This window comes from Rhea americana, unplaced genomic scaffold (assembly GCF_003343005.1).
Source record: "Rhea americana isolate MKP2758 unplaced genomic scaffold, rheAme1 scaffold_42, whole genome shotgun sequence".
NCBI classification, from domain to species: Eukaryota; Metazoa; Chordata; class Aves; order Rheiformes; family Rheidae; genus Rhea; species Rhea americana.
In genome coordinates this window covers 4,149,084-4,167,478 of record NW_028186557.1, presented here as the reverse complement: position 1 = coordinate 4,167,478, position 18,395 = coordinate 4,149,084, and the positions used below count along the sequence as shown (strand labels likewise).

The window sequence follows — 18,395 nt, the reverse complement described above, 5'->3', positions numbered from 1 at the left end:
TTTGTTTTGTTTTGTTTTTCCTCAGGTGTTCCCTTTGGCAGAAGCTAAAAATTTCAGTAAAACACATCCCTGAAACTATCTGTTAGTGCAAATGAACTTATATCTACTCCAAAAGCAGCTTGGGATGGTGCCCAAGCCACCTCATGCTGCTCAMCTGGAGATAAAGCGTCCCATTGGAACCTTCTGCTTAGAATAAATCGCATTTTTTAAACAATTCTCAATGGCTAGCTGCTTTTGAAAGCAGCAGACAGCTAGAAGAGTTTTAAAAGCACATGGGCGCATGCCTGAACCTCACACGYGTGGGTTTAGTGCAAGGAGGTTGGTTGTTTCAGGTTGTCTTCTCCAGTTCTGCAGCTGTGAGATGGAGGGGTCAATGGCGCTGTTTTATTAATAGAAAATAGTATTTTGTCGATTCTCCTGGTTGCAGGAAGTAGACAATATGAAGGAGTAGAATAATGTAAAAAAAATTTTAAAAATAATAAATCAGGAGAGGACTGCAGCAAGAGGAAGGCACCTTGCAGCAACCAGGCACAGTTATACAGCYAGTAGTAGCAATCATGAATGCTTCCTTTTCTACGACCTTTAGGATTTTTTTTTTCTTCCTGGCAAAAGTACTGTGAGCAAAACCATGCTAACCACTAACCAACATTTCAGAGAGGGGTCTGGACAGTAGGGCAATCGGCATTACTTGGAAGTTGTTACTCTGCCTTTAAAACTAACCAAACAAAAACAACAGAAAAAGCCACATTCACATGCTGCTGCACACCAAGTGCTTGTGCATAAGCGTTGTCTGGCTGCGTGATGGATCCCAGGACCACCGTACYGGGAAACAGCCACCCTAAATCACACAGTGACAGGCTTAGTGATGGAACCGGGCTTCTTTGTTTTGCCTTTGAAAGTAAGTAAGTTGTGCGTGTTTTGTCCCCCACCCCCCCACCCTTTTCTCCCCACCATGGAGGCTGAGAAAAATGTTTGTTTGGCCCAAAGGAAAAGCACCAGAAAAATGGGAGCTGCTATTTCCCCAAGATGGTGTTGATGNCCCCCCCCCCACCACCACCCTTTTCTCCCCACCGTGGAGGCTAAGAAAAACGTTTGTTTGGCCCAAAGGAAAAGCACCAGAAAAATGGGAGCTGCTATTTCCCCAAGATGGTGTTGATGCAAGGTATTTGGTCTTTTGTGACAGCTTGCTGTTCAGCTGGGAGAGCAGCTTTTCCRGGAGGAAAAGATAAATAGGGTTATCTTGTTTTTACTGAAGATGCKCAAAATCCAGAGCCGCTGCCAGAAAGCTGTTGCAAAGATGCACAGACAAGTGTGGGTCTGGGAGAGCTTTCAGAGGAGGCGAAGCCATGGGTTGGCTTAGCAGTTTAGTAGCTCTGAGYTAGGACAGTTTGCAGCTGGGTAGCTGCAGGCTGGAGCCAGACCATGAGCATCGTGAGCAGGGCCAGCTCTTTAGCAAAGGCTGCAACAAGGTTTAAAGCTGGCTGACACTAAATAACTATTTATTTTGGTWATTCCTTTACTTTGAAGGCAAGTTAATGTTCACTTTTGAGATTTTGCTGGAAATGTCCAAGATTGGTCTCTTTGACTCTTTTGCTACCCAAAGGAGACCAGTGATGTAGACTTGACCCTTATTTTCCTTATTTAAAACCTGCTAGTTCAGTAAGACACAAGCCTAAATGTTTTTTTTTTTTTTTACTACAAAACATTTTATTCTGGTTATTTACACCTGTTCCTTGATAAGAGTATAAATGTAAACATTTATTATAGATGTATTTCTCTTATCTTACAATTCATCCCCAGCTCAGAGTAAATGTTATTTTTTTAAGCATACAAGTAGTGAGGAAATTTCAGCTATATTCACAGAATATACATCTGCGTGCAGTTAAAGTCCACTAGCTCTAAGCTAGTGGTATAGACACTGTCCCATTAGCTCTACTTCTGCTTCTCGTGTGCATGCTGGAGTCCGTGATGTCGTCAGTGTGATCCTCACTCTTCTTCTCTTTTAAGCTGTTGATGAACCGCAGCGTTATTTCATCCCATTCTTCAGGGAGCAGCATCAGCAGAAACCCAATGCAAATGATGATGGTGGCCCCCAGCCTCACCACACTGAAGATCATCTTGTGCTTCAAGAGATCCACAGCTGTGAAGAAGAAACAATGGTGCCATCAACCAAAAAACTGCAGCAGGATGAATCACATCATCAGATTAGCCTGGTATGTCTCCATACATAGCCTGTGTGTGTCGGACTCTGGCTGTGACACTGGCCACATCGCTGTTAGTCCTCTACAACTGACTCTGGTTTGGAGCATGGCTTTGACCTCACGGAGTGGTACCAGAAATGCCGCATCTCCTCCACGCTTCATTGCCTTCACATAGACTTCGAGGGAGCCTTACAGAGCTAGTTTAGCCTCTAGTTTCTTTCTACTCTAAGGGAAGGTKCTTTATGGTAACAGTTCCTGTAGCRGATTGCATCAGCACATTTCAGCAGCGATGGAGAGAGACCAGCATGCAGGTCAGGACAGAGCTGATGTCCCCAGTCCCTGCCGCCTGACTGCAACCAGCTGTAATGGCACACCTGGGCTTCCAGAAGAGGGGGTTCTGGAGTAACCTTCCACTCACACATCCCACTCTACTGCTACAAACCAGGCCACCAGCATGGTGCGGAGTGGCACCAGCTCTCGTGCCACAGGCGTAGGGGAGTCARCCTGCCCTCTCCTGTGTGGTATGGGCATACCTCTCCTTTCCAGTGAAAGGATKAAGGACAAAAATGGCATTCACTAACTGAAACGCCCAGAATCACTAGGGCCAGCTGTGGAAGCTGGATGAGACTGAACCTCTCTGAGATATGTGGCGTCAGACTTTGATCATTTAGACAATGAACTGCTGCTGCCATCTGCRCTTCCACGCGCTTTATGTTTCCACCAACGCGTGCGTTAGCTATACCTGCATTTCCAGGAACGCTGAGCACTGTGCCGATAGAGATCAGAATGGGGTACGTAAGCACGACGCCAACGTTAACCAAAATGTTAAAAGCTGGGGAAAAACAAAGAAAATAATACATGGTTAGGGTGAAAAGCATTAGTGTTAGATTTTACTCCTCCACCTTGACCTCAGMGGTATTATGTATATGCTTAATACAAACCCTACAAGGTAAGGACTACGAAGTTACTTATTTTTGCATATATGTGGATATAAAGTAGGTGAAGATCTGAACTGGGGAAGGAGGAGGRCTGCAGGTCTGTGGATAAATTGTAATAGTGAGGTGTTGCATTTCCATTTTTGATGCTTTGTTTTAGCTTTAAGCAGACAACCTAGTTCTGCTTCCATAAACCCCTCCTTCCAGCAGAAAGACACAGCAATCCCAGCTTCCACTCTCACCTCGCAGGGTGGATTACATCTGTAGGCAACACCTTCTTAAGGACTCTAAACACAACTAGCCTATGAAGTTAATTGCAGACTGTAATGAGGCCACGTCTTGCCTACTTATYTTATCCCTACTTTTTGTTCTGTAGATGCTGACAGAGCTGCTGCAAGTGGAGTTACAGCAGCTCCAAGGACATGCTTGCGCCACCTCAGCTGTTAGTCCAGCCATAGCTCCAGCCAGCTGGGGAGAGGGACCATGTACTGACAACAGGAGCCTCTTTGTTTCCATTTAATACACTCGTAGTGGAGACAAACCCCTCTTCAATTACAAAGTAATAGCAACTTCAGTAAAGGAAAGGATGTTCWTGTATCTGGAAATTAAAAGGCCCTTGGGCTGAATTCGATGGATGTGCTGCCTCGCTGGAGCAGAGCAACTGCAGCTCTGGCAGGGGAAGCTCTGCAGAAGAGAGGAGGAGAGGTGAAGATTGTGGGAAATTAAGCGGTTTGCACCAGCCTTTGCTGGTCACGGCACAGCTGTGCACCCTCTGCCCAGAGCCTGCAGCACCCACCCTGCATCAGCACGTGCACACCAGCTGCGTCTGTGCATCCCTTCGGGTGGGCTTAATAGCAACTGCACCACGCCAGAGCGAATGAAATGCCCATCACCCTRCTGCGGGAACGCAGAGGCGAAAACGGAGCCGTCAGGGCAACCGGGTCATGTTTATTCTCTGTTCTTAGTATTTGTATTAAGGCTTCCCATGAAAAATGTTTCTCAAGGAGTATCAGTGTTTGCTAGGATCAGGTTTCATCTGTGAGGGAGCTCTGCTGCTAAAGGGGGAAAGGTTTGTGTCTGAGCCTAATTTTGTAATGGGGAGGGGAAGAATTAGGAAAAAGGAGTAGAGTTTTTAAACACATACCTAACCAGAGGCCGGCTACTCCGCACAGGTAACCCCACGGCACAGCAGAGAAGGGGGACCAGTACTCCACTTTTGTAAAATAGAGGATGATGGGGGTGACAGAGATGAAAATTAAATTGAAGAAGCCCAGAGTAGAAACAAAATGAGCAGCTTCCCCAAAGTTCGCACTGCCAAGGAACATTTTGAACAAAACCTGTGAAGGGAAGGAAAGAAGAGGGAGGTTTTTAGTTCATGCCTGACCTGGGAAGCAAMGTCCTCCAGTACCATCCTCTGTCCCCCTGGAGAGAGCCAGGCCAGGGACAGCCCTGACCAGGACAGGGTGCCCCAGTACAGCCCACTCCAYGGGCACCTTTGCTGAGATTTCAGTTTTTTCCTGCATGCTCGGACACAAAAGGGGATACCATATTGTTATTAAAACGTGGAAGGTTGAGGCTGTAGAACTAAACTTAACACAAAATGCCATGAGGAGAAAAGTGTAAGTAACCCAAAGGCACCACTGTTTATGCAACAGAGGCTGCAGGATTTGGGCTGTGCTGGGTATTGCGGTGACTTGTGAGGGGAGGCCAGTGATTTCTGCAGCATTAACCTGGTGCGAGAGGAAGCTCACTGACAGCACAAGCTGCCAGCCCATGGGAGGGTTTGTCCTACATAACCCTGAATTCATACACTTTGAGCAACTTCTGAATGTTCTCAAGGAAGTTATCGGCATGGCAACAAAGTCTAAAACTGGTAGGCAACTCTTCATCCCGCTACAACTTAGTCCAAACTTCTGCTCTTCTTTACACATACTCCCCCCAGCCAAGCTGGCAAAAGATACAGCTACCTTCAGGCCAACCGGTTTCTCTATCAAACATGTCCTTGCTGCCTTTATCCCCTGTCTTCTCCCCCTGGCTGCACTACTTCCAAGCAAGGGGCAAAGCACCACGTGTCTCTCTTGCGCACGGGCTGCACCAGGCGAACAGAGGCTCTCAGCCTGGCACGAGCACAGAATACGCAAGGAAGCTGCACTGCAGCCCAGGGAGACATCTGTCCTCACCGACGGCAACGTGACACTCCCCGCGTTCAGTCCTTCCCCCCTGCTGCATATGGCAAGCCYGTTTTACAAATAGCATCGATAAACGGCGGTGGCAGGAAATTATTAAAACATGATACTAAACTCCTTGCGGCATAATAATGGAGATTTCATTAAAGGCTCATAAACCAAAGTCATTCGGAATATTTGGCAGCTACAAACTAATTACACTCGTAGTAAATTCTGTGACCTTGTGACATCGCCTGCTCAAAACATGAATGATGCAGGAAGGGGTGACTAAAACATTTATTTTGTAGTGATTTGCTTTGTACTTATGCATTTTTAAAACCCACTATTAAAGAATAGAAGAACATCAATAAATCGTTACGACCTACCTTATACAATGCCGATGTAGAGGCTGATCCGACAGCATAYGCTACCCCGATAATTGAATCGCCCTGGAAACCATCTGCATACGCCATCATTACAATGCCTGTGATTGCCATTATTGCTGCAACTATCTGCACAAACAAAGCAAAGCAATGTCAAGCTCAGCGCAATGCCATTACATGACAACAGATTATCGCGGCGTGGGCTTTTTAACGAGTGTCGCTAGCTACTTTCTCTAACTTTAAGCCTTCTTTCTTTCTCTTAAATAGGTGGTTATGTACAGCTGAGAGCGATGTAAAACATAATGAAGGTGTACGCACTGACAGCAACGTGGATGCAGAGCTCTGCAACGGCTCCTGGGACCTTCTGAGAGAACAGTTGTCACTGAGTATTTTATAAGCTTTGGAGCTACAACTCCAAGATCAAGAATTTTTAAGATATTATTCTCTACTATACTACAAAACAAATTTAGGAATGCCATCAATTTGGCTTGAAATATAAATATTTTGGTGAGCAACCTTCACTGGAGTCATCAGTCTGGGAGACTGAGTTGTGCAACATCTGTAGGCAACTGGGAGCTCTTTCACTGCAGCCAAGCCAAATTTCTTGGATAGATACGGCCCACTTTCTTTATGAAGCCTCCACCTTGTTGCCTAGCTTTTTACCTCATTTGAAAAGCCCAACTAGAGTTTCTCTGGAACTTCAGAGAAAAAGAACAGAAATCATTAACTACATCTATCTCAACTCCTTGGTCCTGACTCCCTGGACCAAGCAGTACTGGAGATCCTTCCCTATCTTATTCTTTTGAAAAAAAAAAATCCCCTTTTCTATCTAACTGTCCTGCACAGGTAAATAGACGATCTGAATACCACAGACACTGAAAACCCAGCTTCCATGGCTTCAGAGGAAAATGTGTTTCCTCAGATCTGTGGAAATTTACAGCACCATTTCTGTCAGGCTCTTTATATATATTTTAAAACATTATGATGACATTAAATGTTTCATCATTACAGAAAAGGCAGTTCATTGCAGGCCCTTAGTGCTATGGGCACTTACTCACTCAGGTCCAACTCTGGCCTTCTGCTAGAGCTCGGCCTAGTGCAGCAGATGCACAAAGGCACGTTACCACAGCAAGCTCCTGCAGAGCCACCACCAATACTTAAAGCCTTAAGAGCTCAGTGTTTTTGATTATCAGATCTCCGTTAATTTCCATAATACCCCAGTGAGAGAGACATGGAGGGTCCTCACCATTTGTACGAAGGAAGATACCTACGTGGCTAGCCTTGATACCACTGACCTCCAAAAACACTGCTAAACACATGTGCTCCCTAACGCGACTGCTGAACCGGACAGGGCTCTCTCCCTTCCTGCTCCTGCAGCCCTGGCACAACTCCCGAGCCAACACTAATGCAAGATCAACACTGGATTTGGGTTCTTCCTGGCAAACCTCATTAAATCGCATTTAAGAAATGTTTATTACTATATGAATCTGAGCCTTACATGCATTTCACACGTTCACATGCTCACACCATACACACATTTTAAAGATATCTTGATCAAACCATGCACCCTTTTGCAGACGAACTTGACTTTGAGCTCTTACACAGTTCTACCAAGAGTCACAGAAAACCCACTGATGTTTGCACTGAGTAGCTCTGAGTCAAACTGAGGTAATRAGCACAAAAAAATCCCACAAAACTAGTCAATAGAGCAAGTTAGCAGAACAAAATCTTGTTTCAAGGGATATGTGCCTGACTCAGGTAAAGATGTCCACACATGGGACCTAAGTAGGAAACAACAATTCACTCCTAGGGTAAAGGCAATCTGTGAGACTATAACTAAAAACGTTACTGCTCTTATAATGCATAAGCATCTAAGCCAACATCTTCACTGGAGGACTATGCTCCTGGATGGAGCTTTAAGTATCTCTCACTGTCAACCCTATTTTACCAGTAACTAAAGCATGAAGGTATTTCCACCTCATTGCAAACTCAGCACCAAAGGGACAGATTAACAAACCATGGTGGGTTTCTCTATCCCACCTAACTTTCATTTGACACATCCAAGCTCCAAGATGCTGTTCTCCAAAGAACTTTCAGTGACTTGCTGTCACCTAAACCTGAGGCTACTGAAATGCCTTTGGTACCTCCAAAAGCACCATGAAATGTCACCTGGTACTCACAGCCCTAAGCATGCTGTGAAATATCTCAGTTTTCTATTACTATTATCCTCCCCCTCCCCCAGTCTAATGATAGGGCTGGAGTCACATATGCACTCACACTTTCTCAGGCATGATGTGATGGTTCGAGATCTGGCACACCTTTGGCAAGAGGGGACAAGACAGCTTCCTTCCCACTCTTTTCCAGAATAATAGTCTGGTAATCAGGTCACCTGGGAGGAATGCCTGAGGCCCTACGCATGGARGAGGGACCTGAGGGCAAGCCTGCCATCCCTGATGCAATGAGGACAAGGCATGGAGCTTCCCTCYATCCTGTACCTTGAAAGAAAGGACTGTTCTTCTGTTTTAAGGAGGGGTAGAGAAGCTTTTCACCATCAGGAAATTCAGCTTAAGCCCCARTGGGCTTCAAAATATATCCCTTCCTCTGGTTGTTCCTGGTGGGTCTTCCTAGGCTGAGTTCAGATGGTTGGTGGCTAACTCTTCTGGTTGGACACACAGCTCAGGGCTGCTCATTCTGCTGCAGGAGGCATCTACCTCCCTCTGCAGCACTAGCTGGGGTGTTGGAAGACACTCTGCTGTTCAGTCCGGGTGGGTCTGTCAGAGGACACACGTGTGAACACCCACCATGTATCAATGCTTATTTTGATCCCTGAGTTTACATCTATTCAATAACCTGTGAGTAAAATACAGGAAGTTAAATTCTCTTAAAAGACTGGATTTTGGTGACATTCACAGAGAGCTGTATGATACATGTATACTGAAATGCTCCTATGACCACCAGACACACATCAATAGTGTGTAGTAACTGCAAGCACAACACAGACCTGAAACATCGCTGAAAACTGAAAAAAAAAATCACATTCAGCAGGAATGGTCCCCACAGAACTCTTTTTCCTACTGTTTAGCGAGTAGCTTGTTAGTGATGGAAGTGCGTAATACTGCTGTTCCTCTTTGCAGTTCATCCTAGGACATGAATACCACAAAAGTCTGGCATTAAAGCAACTGAGGATAATACTCACAATCTTTTAAAAATCAGAATGACCCCATCATTAGCCTCCTCGGAAACTCCCTGCTGCCCCACTACACCACATGTCTGGTTTGATCTTAGTCCGCATTATACATCTTGCATTGCACATAAATTCAGCTTTCATATTTCAACTGGTAACTGGCATAATTCAGCTACAATACTTCAAACAATGTCYCCCACAAGACAAAACGGAAACCTCCAATGTGGCTATCCCCATCTTCAAGGTGAAAAGATTGAGATATAACACCCAATGAATTCAACATTCAGATCCAGCAAGTGAATCCTTTCTTTGCATAACTGAAAACTTCTGTGTAGACCCACCATCTCCAGAAGGAGACTCATGTACCACATGAATATCCGTTTGATATTAGGAGACACACCTTCCCAGTCTGACTACAGAGAATTTGGAGAGCCAATTTTTCCTAATTTTAACCAGAATTTGGAAAGCCAAGTACTTCTTCTCTGAAACAACTGGAATGATGGACACAAAAGGAACATCACTTCATGAAACATTAGATAGGTAAGACCTGACACTGGAAAGCAGCAAGAGCATTATTTAAATTTCATGTGTAAAGCCCTTCCTGAAAGTCAGACACCATCACGTTAGCACAGCTGACCTAGCAACTGTCTCGTGTTTGCTTTAAAAACCTGAGTGCATGTCTTCTGCACACTGATGAGAAGCAGCACGGTGACAGTGAAGCAAAGTTGGTTGTTGTAGTTGATGCTTGTTAAACAAGGCTTTTGATTAAAGGCAGAGATTAGAAACTTCATTGTGGAGCCCCTTAGGTAAGGATTGAAATTAGCTTTTCAATCAAGCTTTTTTGAATTTAGCCTTTTTTGGGTTTTGTTTGTTTGTTTTGTTTTGTTTTGTTTTTTTCCCTGGAGGAGAGCTAGGCCAACCAACATTTCATGAAGGAATATTTTTTTCCATGTGGAACACAGCAGAAAATGAAGTATTGTAATAAAGAAACTTGCTACCAGGATGGCTACAACCAGCCTTTCCTGAGGAGGAAAGAAATCCTCAAACCACTCTATATCTACTTAATAAACACTAACTCGAGTTCACAGACGAAGCACAATGAAGGGCTTGCACACAAAAACATTTAAGCACATGGCTAAATCTAAGCATAGCATCATAAACCAGCAGGACTACTCAAATATGTGAAGTCTTAAAAGTTTGTGCTTGCTCTGAACCATAGTCGTCTTTACTCCCAGAAGCYGTACCGTAACCTGCACACAAGGCATATCTCATGAACTCGTAAGTTCAGAAGTTTCCAAGCAAACAAGACTTGCAGTGTAGGGATTGTGCTGCATCTCCYTGAGCCATGCAGCAGGTACTCAAGACACATAAAGCCTTAAGTGTTGAATCACACTTCTATAAGTAAATAGCTGTATTTATTATATTTACAGCTATTGCTGGCGGCTGCTTCTGGAGGTGTGTGGGACCTCTGTGCCTGCATGTGGCCAGGAGATCCCTAAGCCACCAGTTGGCTGGCACCACACTTGGACGCAGCCCACAAGCTGTCTGCAGGCAGCTCCACGAGGCCTGGGAGCTGCAACGCTGAAAACACRCAGCAGAGCCCCTGGGTCTTCTTCCCAAGCCCAGCCAGATGAAAGCTGTCTCAGGTACGCACACGTGCCCTCAGGCTCCTGAGCTCTGAAAGAGCTGTCAGGAGCTCAGTCTCTTTGAAAACCTGGCTGTGCTGCTGGGTGCCGAATGCTTTTGCAAAAACACTAGCTCAGAGTATATGATTAGGCCCTTATTTCTCATCATTCCTTTATTGTCCAAATCATTTAATTACACCTGCTCTCCGAGAGTCCTGGGAGCAAAAGCAGTAGATGCAGTCAAAATACAACAGGCGAGGTCCGTACTGCTTCCTTGTATTTTAGTTCTCAAACACTCTCCTGCGTGGTTATTAACATCATTAAGTGCTATTCTGGCAGGAGGGCTGCTGGAAAATGCTGCTAATTACCTTTCCAGCATTGTGCAATCCCGAATCTGCCAGTTAACAGTAAAAACAGTTTCTTTTATATGCAGGGTTTGCAGTTCACTACATCCACCAGGTTTTTCTTGTGCAAACCTCATGGCACTTACAGAATTAATACTAATGCATATTTATAGCAACTTTTTTTACTGTATTGTCAATGAAAAATAACTAATAACTGAAAACAACTTTAGTATATTTTCAACTATGGTTTCCATAAGAGAGTGGGCTGGAAACATACAAAAATACAAAACTGTTTGTGCTTGTACAAACAGGCTGCTTTTAGAAATGAACTATTTTAAAGGTACGAACCTCTCCATTTTCTCRTCAGGGCAAGACAGTGTCTTTACACAAGTGAGTAACAACGGGAGGAAGCTGAGATGATCAACAGACTGAGAAGGGAACTACAGCCTAAGATGCTACTGGCTTCRTTCAAACCTGTATAGAAGAAGTGAGAATGCCAAAGTCTGCTCATTCTCTGAGTTAGTCACCAGCAGCRGGATGCGGGGGGAATCACATAACCTCATGTTTCTCTATTTGAAATCATATATGAGATAAGATACAAGGATGTCTGACTTTAGCACTGCAAGATGAAACRTCTGTGTCCTCACCTTCAATGAAATTACTGTTGAGGTCAACACCAGAGTACAGCACGTTGCACATYGCCAGTGCTAACAGACCAGTAATAATGGTAACAAGACAAAAAAGGGACAGTGACACCAGAAACACAGGTTTCTCCAAAGTGTCCAGCAAAGTATCTCAGTCCTGTTCTGAAAGCACATGTAAAGGAAATTATTTACTGAGGCTGCTGTACCAGATTCCTGTCAGCATCCTGGACCTCTGGATGTGTATCTAGGAGCCTGGAGCAAGCTGCAACTCATGGCAGGGACACAGAAACCACACAATGAGCAGACACTTTGGTTCACCTTCTTGATGTTGCTTGGTCTGGTTCTGAATCAACCCCACCAGGGCACAGGCCTTCTCCTGAAGCAGGCCAGCACAAGCTTCCTGGAGGACTCCCACCAAGGGAGAGCCTGCTCATGCAACAACACAGGCATGTTCAGATGCTCCATGCCATTACTAGCTGACCAGCCAGGCCAGTCCCACCAGGAAATTAAAGCATCAGCTTTATTTCACACAATTTCCTCCTCCACTCCCAAACACCAAGCATACTGCTCTAATTCAGCATGCTGGTGTTYGCTCCAAAAGTCGTATCACGTGCCTGTGAATCAGGATGCCTTCTCCTTTCACTTCCAAACCATTTTATCACATTAGTACTCAAAAAAAAAAAAAAAAGCTGTCAGCCTTACCATTTTTTAAAAGAACATCCTGCTCGGAAGACTGCCCTGATCCATCATGCTTGCTKTGGATCTTAAATCTAATCGCTAGTGGCATCGTCTGGTTCTAGACATCAAACCCGGCCCCAGCCATCACTACTGAAATTCAAGACCCTCTACAGTTCAATCAGGACTGCACCCAACAAGACCGTTAGGCCTTGAGCCATTTCAACGGAGGAAACTGCACCAGAAGAAACGGCACAAGGCCCAGCTATTCCTTAGCCCAGGTATAAAGACAAGAGTCTAAACTGCCGCATATTACTCTCATGTATAAAATTTCTGGAAATATACTTGTTTTCCCCCAAGTCCTTGTACACRTTGTTTTCAGTAACTCAATGCATAAAAATATGGTACGTATTGAAAACAGAGTAATCTATGCAAACAAGGAATAAAATTGCTTTGGTTAGACTCTAAGGATTTATCACAAAGTTTAAAATAAAATTAATTGGCAGGACTTCAGCACTTTAACCCAAGAGAGAATAGATTTATAAGAAACCGTAAGTCCTCCTATTCTAATGGGTCAAATTACCATCTAACCGTGATAGTTTCTTGAACTTCCCACACCTTATTACATCTGAAGCCTGAGATCTCTAACAGATATCAGGCTTAGATTTGCATCATACACTTAATGAGAAATGGTTTTGTGGTATATATATACACCATGATGTGGCAGCACTATGGTAGCATAATGGCTATTTTAAAATCACGAATTTAAGGGTAAGTATGAATACAAGAGGGTTGAAAATGAGGTGTCATTACCCTTGCTCCCATGAACCTGTCTTTCAGCACAATCCAAGAAAGCAAGAAGACAAAAGCTTTGTTACAACAGAATAGGGCAGAGACGTCTGTGGCTGTCAGCTTCTTTAAAGCCAGTAAATACAGGTAGTTAGTCAAAGTCCACAGAATAGAAAAGGGAGCAGTCCTTTTAAGAAACAGTTTCAGCGTCAGACCATCTTCACCAAAAATCCGACTGCATTCCCTAAGAAAAGAAAAGAGTTTAAAACTCAGCCAGGATTTTGCTTAGCATTCACTCCAGCACAGAAAACATACATTAGACTTTTATCACATTCTGCAATTAATTACGTGCTTTCCCTAGCTACTCTGTGCTTCCATAAGAAAGTATCAGTTAATGTGCATAGAGAAAACAACCCACATTTTTCCTAAATCAGAGCAATTTCCCAAATAGAAAAGAAGTAACTTACCTGGAGTAATCACACACTATGCAACAATAATCCCAGGGSCTGTATTCTCATATGAAAAACTGAAAGTTATCTATAATACACTGATAGTCCTCAGTCTCTGCCTTCAAGACCATGAACACAGTGCTTAAAACTGCAATTTTCTCTGTAGCTTGACAATTTCTTCTTGCTTTCCTCTGACATCTGGTTTCATTTGTACTGAAATACACTCTAAAGTATGACCAAGTTAAGCTTTAAGAATCACCTAAAGATACTAAAAAATATGGCCAGATGTATCACCACAGCAGGAAAAATTCCCACCAGCCAGGGAGACAAGAGACCAGGAAAAGAGAGGGAAGGGGAAAGGGAAAGGTACATGACAGGTGTATTTTATCTTATAAGAAGTTGCCTTCACTTGGAGGCATTTCTTTGTGGATAAAATCGCAAACAAAATCTCCAGCTTCACAAGCACACGGAGCATCACACGSAGCCCAAGCGAGCCGTTTGCTTCTTAACGAGCAGAAGGGGCAGCGCAAAAAGCTCTGCTTTCAGGGGCAACACCGCGGCGTGACGTGGGACCCGGCGTGGACGAAGCGGGACTCGAACACCTGGCAGGTCTGAAGGCACGGTACTGCACCCCTCCTGAAGCACCTTGACCTTTTCCAAACTCTGAAGACCTGTTTTTAGCAACTACCTCTGCACTTGGTTAAAGGGATTCCTTGACATACTCAAGATACGCAGAAGTCCTGGACGCAGCAGGCTCTCTGCCACGTCCCACTGAGCTGGAGTGCCCTAAGTACCRTCAAACTGCAAAACGTCGTGATGTGGCAACGTTACGGGACTAATCTAAATTCCAGGAAGCCTCAGCCCCAAAGCATTCACAACCAAATACGGTTATGTTTGAAAGATTCCTCAGATGCTAATCACGCTGGATTAATTAGTAACTTCAAAGAAAGCACTGCAACACAGAGCTAGTCAAAACTGCTTGTTATTTGGGGGGGGATGGAGGGGTCCTGATTATCCTCATTTGGTTGTTCATTCAAAGACAGACTCCTCTGTTCTTCTAAACCACTTTCAGTTACTCTGCAGAATCCTGGTGTTAAAAATATTTTAGTTTTTTACTGTTAAGAATGGCAACTATCATTTTCATTTCTAGGTAAGCAGAGCAATAGCACCTACGTAGTACWTACCTAAGATCATCTGTGTCTTAGTTAACAACCACTCATTCCATGCTGCCACTGAAACAAGCTGGGCTACAAAGCAGTCATCTCGGTAACAATAAATCGCTTTCTCAAACTCTTTGCCAGGGTACCCAACAAGTTAATCCTAAGGCAGGGGATCTGTTCATTACCTCCTTCACTCTGGTTGACCTAGCAGCTCTCACAGCTCAGCCTGTTTTCCAAAGATCAGAGCAGAAACGTAACACATGGCAAGGGCATAACTAGTGGTGCATATCGTTTTCCTGAGATAYGAAGTAAATAATCAGCAAAGCAAATAAATGAATGCTTAAGTTTGAATATATGCTTCTGTACCATTGATTTCAACACGAGTTAAACGTGATTAAGTTCTTTCCTTGACTGAGAATGGACTGACTGACAGCACAGTCTTTAATAATGCTTGACTTGCAGATATAGCAGTTAACATTTAAAAGGTGTTTTCCTCCCCGTGAGACTTAGGTGGATACAGGTAGCGCTTCTCAGTTAAGATGATGCCTCACTTCAGGACAGAGGGACATCGGCGTGCTAACATTACCTGGCAGCAGAGCCAGAAGCCCCAGCTCTCAGCAAAGGACGGATCCGCGGCGCGAAACCCGGAGCTGCGCTGAGCCTGCTCTGAGCGAASCAGTGGGAATTCTGCCATCGATTTCGATGCACGATTGGATCGTTACATGGTTGTAAATCCAACCTGACTCAGACACTAGCAGCACAGTGTCAGGATCTGTCTCGGAGGGAACAGGCTTGTGCTCTATATTAGAACAAGGGAGAAAGGCTGGGCTGCTYGCAGCAATGCCGGGCACAATTACCATCCCAGCGCTACGCTGGGAGCATACAAAGGCAACAGCGAAACCAGCCAAGCACGTCACTCGGTGGAGTCTACTGAAAAGCTCTCCTACAAACATGCCATGGGAAATTATATCCATCCCCGCAGCACCCTGCGAGGTAAGGCACTGAAAGTCAGCGGATCAAAGGGGCCAGCACAAGAAGCCAGAGAGCAGCGGGACCAGACACAGACACAGCGTGGTAGCCCCCGACAGCCAGAGACACACTGGGAATAGGCCCAGCACTACTTCTCCTTCAACCCACAAGGAGGGTGAGAGGCTCCCAAAGTCCTACCAATTAACCATKCCAGGAAGGGGCAGCATCTGGTGGCTTGTAGATCTCCGGGAGGTCCCCACACAGACRGACTTGGAGCAGAGTCAGCAGGATGGAGTCCAAAGGGTCCAGACTATGAATCCTTGGAGGGTGGAAATCTCAGCGATTATTGTATCATTCTGGGTTGGATTAGGGGATGGGGAACTATTTGGAAGAGACAGTTGTGGTAATGCTGCAAATGTCACATATSTCTGAATTCCTACCAGCAGCGGGAGGGAGGAGCACAGATTCACAGCTAGGTAAAGAAATCTGGAAATGCTGCACATATCCCAGGCAAGGGACTGCTTAAGCATCTGGAAGAACTCTCATCATACACAGGAATGTACAAAACAGCGGCTAGCAGTTACTCATCTCTCAATATAAAACCCAACAAGAATTTATGACAGGCTGCTGCTGAGCAAGACAGAGACCTGATGAATTTGTGACTGTGCCCAAGAGAATCCGTGTGCCTGATGAATAATGCTTAGCAAGTGAGGAGATGGAAGACTGTTTTCTCAGTCATGTCTAGAGTAAATTGCCTCAGGCTTTGTGAGGGCTGGTTGCTCAGTGGTTAACTCAGTCTCTTTGGCATGCAACTAAAATAAAACTTGCAAAAGTCACTGCAGTATGAGAGTGATTAAAACCCTGGGCTAAGGGGAGAAGGCTCCACGGATCCCTCCTCCGATAAATGCAGTATTTGTAGGCTGTTGACAGAGACGTGTCTAAGGGGCAGTTGACTCTGAAACTACTACAACACAAACTCTTTCCAAAAGCATAATTGGTCTATTTAAAACCTGCCCTCTAATATAAATAGCCCTCTTTATTTGCACGTAGCCTTCAGCCATCAGCTCTAGGCAGCGTGCCACGCTCTCAGGAATTAGAGCACCTCAGGCAGCTGTGTAGCTTTGCTTCTGGCACCCCCTAAATAGCTTGCACCGTGTCTTAGTTATTCTGATGCCAGCTCCCGCAGAAGAACAGGTTTATTCACCCCTGACACTCAGCAGCCTCTGGAGTGTACTGCAGCTGGTTTTAAAACAGCTTACAGAAAAAAACGGAGCTAACAGACTCTACCTGGGGTAATATGAATAGATGGAATGTAATTATATCATCCAGATTACAATTTGGCCAGGCCGCTGGGGACGTTATGCTAGCAAGAAACACTGTGGGACCTTTTGTGAGGACAAGCTGTTACTATGCCACTTAGGTCCTTCTCACTAAATCACAACTGCTGCAGTAAAATGACATCTAACTCCATTCCAGGACGTGGCCTCCAAACAGGGTAATGATGCAACCAGTGGAGTGTTTCCCAGCACTAACCAAGATCTTGTTTCACTTCTCACATCAGCCTTAAGAAACAGCCTAGCCAGCCATAGTAGTCTTCTCAAGAGCTAGAGCAGGAGGAAAGGGAATTTTGTGCCACTCTCTCACATAGCTAGTGTCTGGCTTACGAAGGCAGGACCACAGGAGTACTCTCCCCACAGGAGTGCTCTCCCTTGGCATGGCCCAAAGGATGCCCTGGTTTCCTGCTGGTCTTCTTCCCCCTACCACTGAACCACTCAAGATGGAAGTCCTCATCTCTCCTCRGAAAAGACCTCTACATCAAGAATCTAGATTTGCAATGCAATTTCCAAAGTGCCTGGGGAAGCTGGGCTGAGCTACAGCTGCAAGCAGAAGCGGAGGGATTTGCAGATGATATAAACTTGCAAGTGACAGCCACATACCAGCTACTTTGTTTTTGATTGAAAGATGCTCGTATCTTGTTATCATTCTTGCTAGAATGACAACTCTCCCCATAACATTCATATTTCACTACACTCGCAGCTAAAAACATTGCTCCTAGGCAAGCGTTACACAGCTACATAGCATCTGCTGGATTAACTGTGGCTCCTATATCCAGGGCATATTCCGGCAGAAAGCCTTTGAACATCACAGTGCTTGTCTTTGAGAAGCCAAGACTTGGAGGAAGGAAAATTTCTTAACATTCAAAATATCATCCACCTGTCCTGAGCCCTAATTCTAATAGGAATCTATTCCCATTCTATGAGYATCTTCTGCTCTGGTAAGAATTGGTGGGGGCTGCTTTCCTATTACAGACCTCCAGAACATTTTATTCATCGCTATTGCAAGGATCTCACTCACATTTCAAGCTTTTTATGTGGGACATCTGTTATCTACTAGTACTGGGAAGAAACTAAGAGTTGTGTTTTCTGCCTCGAGAAGGCTAAAATACAGTACTGAAATGTGGTGGGGAGGTAATAACAAGGAATTAGCTTTTGAGACCATTACGTTTAATCCCTATGATAAAGCATGAAAGGTGAGAAATACACAATTACAGACTCAAAGATTATAACCCTTTCAAGCCTGCCTAAAGTTAAAGATTGAGATTTTCATCTTTCCAAGTGGGATTTATTTTCTTAAGACTTAAAAGGTGACAAAGGCTCTACAAAACTTTGCCAGCCCGGGGTCACACTCTGCAAGTCACTAGCATGATCACTGGTCTCTGCCAAGATATCATAGACATGGTTTGTTCTGATCCACCAGGAATATCTGCTGGACAAAATGTCATGGCTCTTGACAGCTCCCAGCGACTATCTACATGCTCTAGACACACGAAGACCAAGCAACTCGGGGCTCAGACATAGGCCTGGAAAAGTTA

General features: G+C 44.6%; 1 protein-coding gene across 1 annotated transcript in view; it reads right to left on the bottom strand.

The window, feature by feature from the left end:
• Positions 1–1,719: 1,719 nt before the first annotated feature.
• The window catches only part of SLC35F4 (solute carrier family 35 member F4), a 24,196-nt gene continuing 7,520 nt past the window's right edge, over positions 1,720–18,395 (bottom strand). Inside the window, 5 exon segments of the mRNA XM_085314974.1 lie at positions 1,720–2,140; positions 2,944–3,033; positions 4,281–4,473; positions 5,688–5,813; positions 12,970–13,189. Coding sequence (XP_085171100.1) covers positions 1,899–2,140; positions 2,944–3,033; positions 4,281–4,473; positions 5,688–5,813; positions 12,970–13,189 — 871 coding nt within the window. The 3' untranslated portion in view covers positions 1,720–1,898.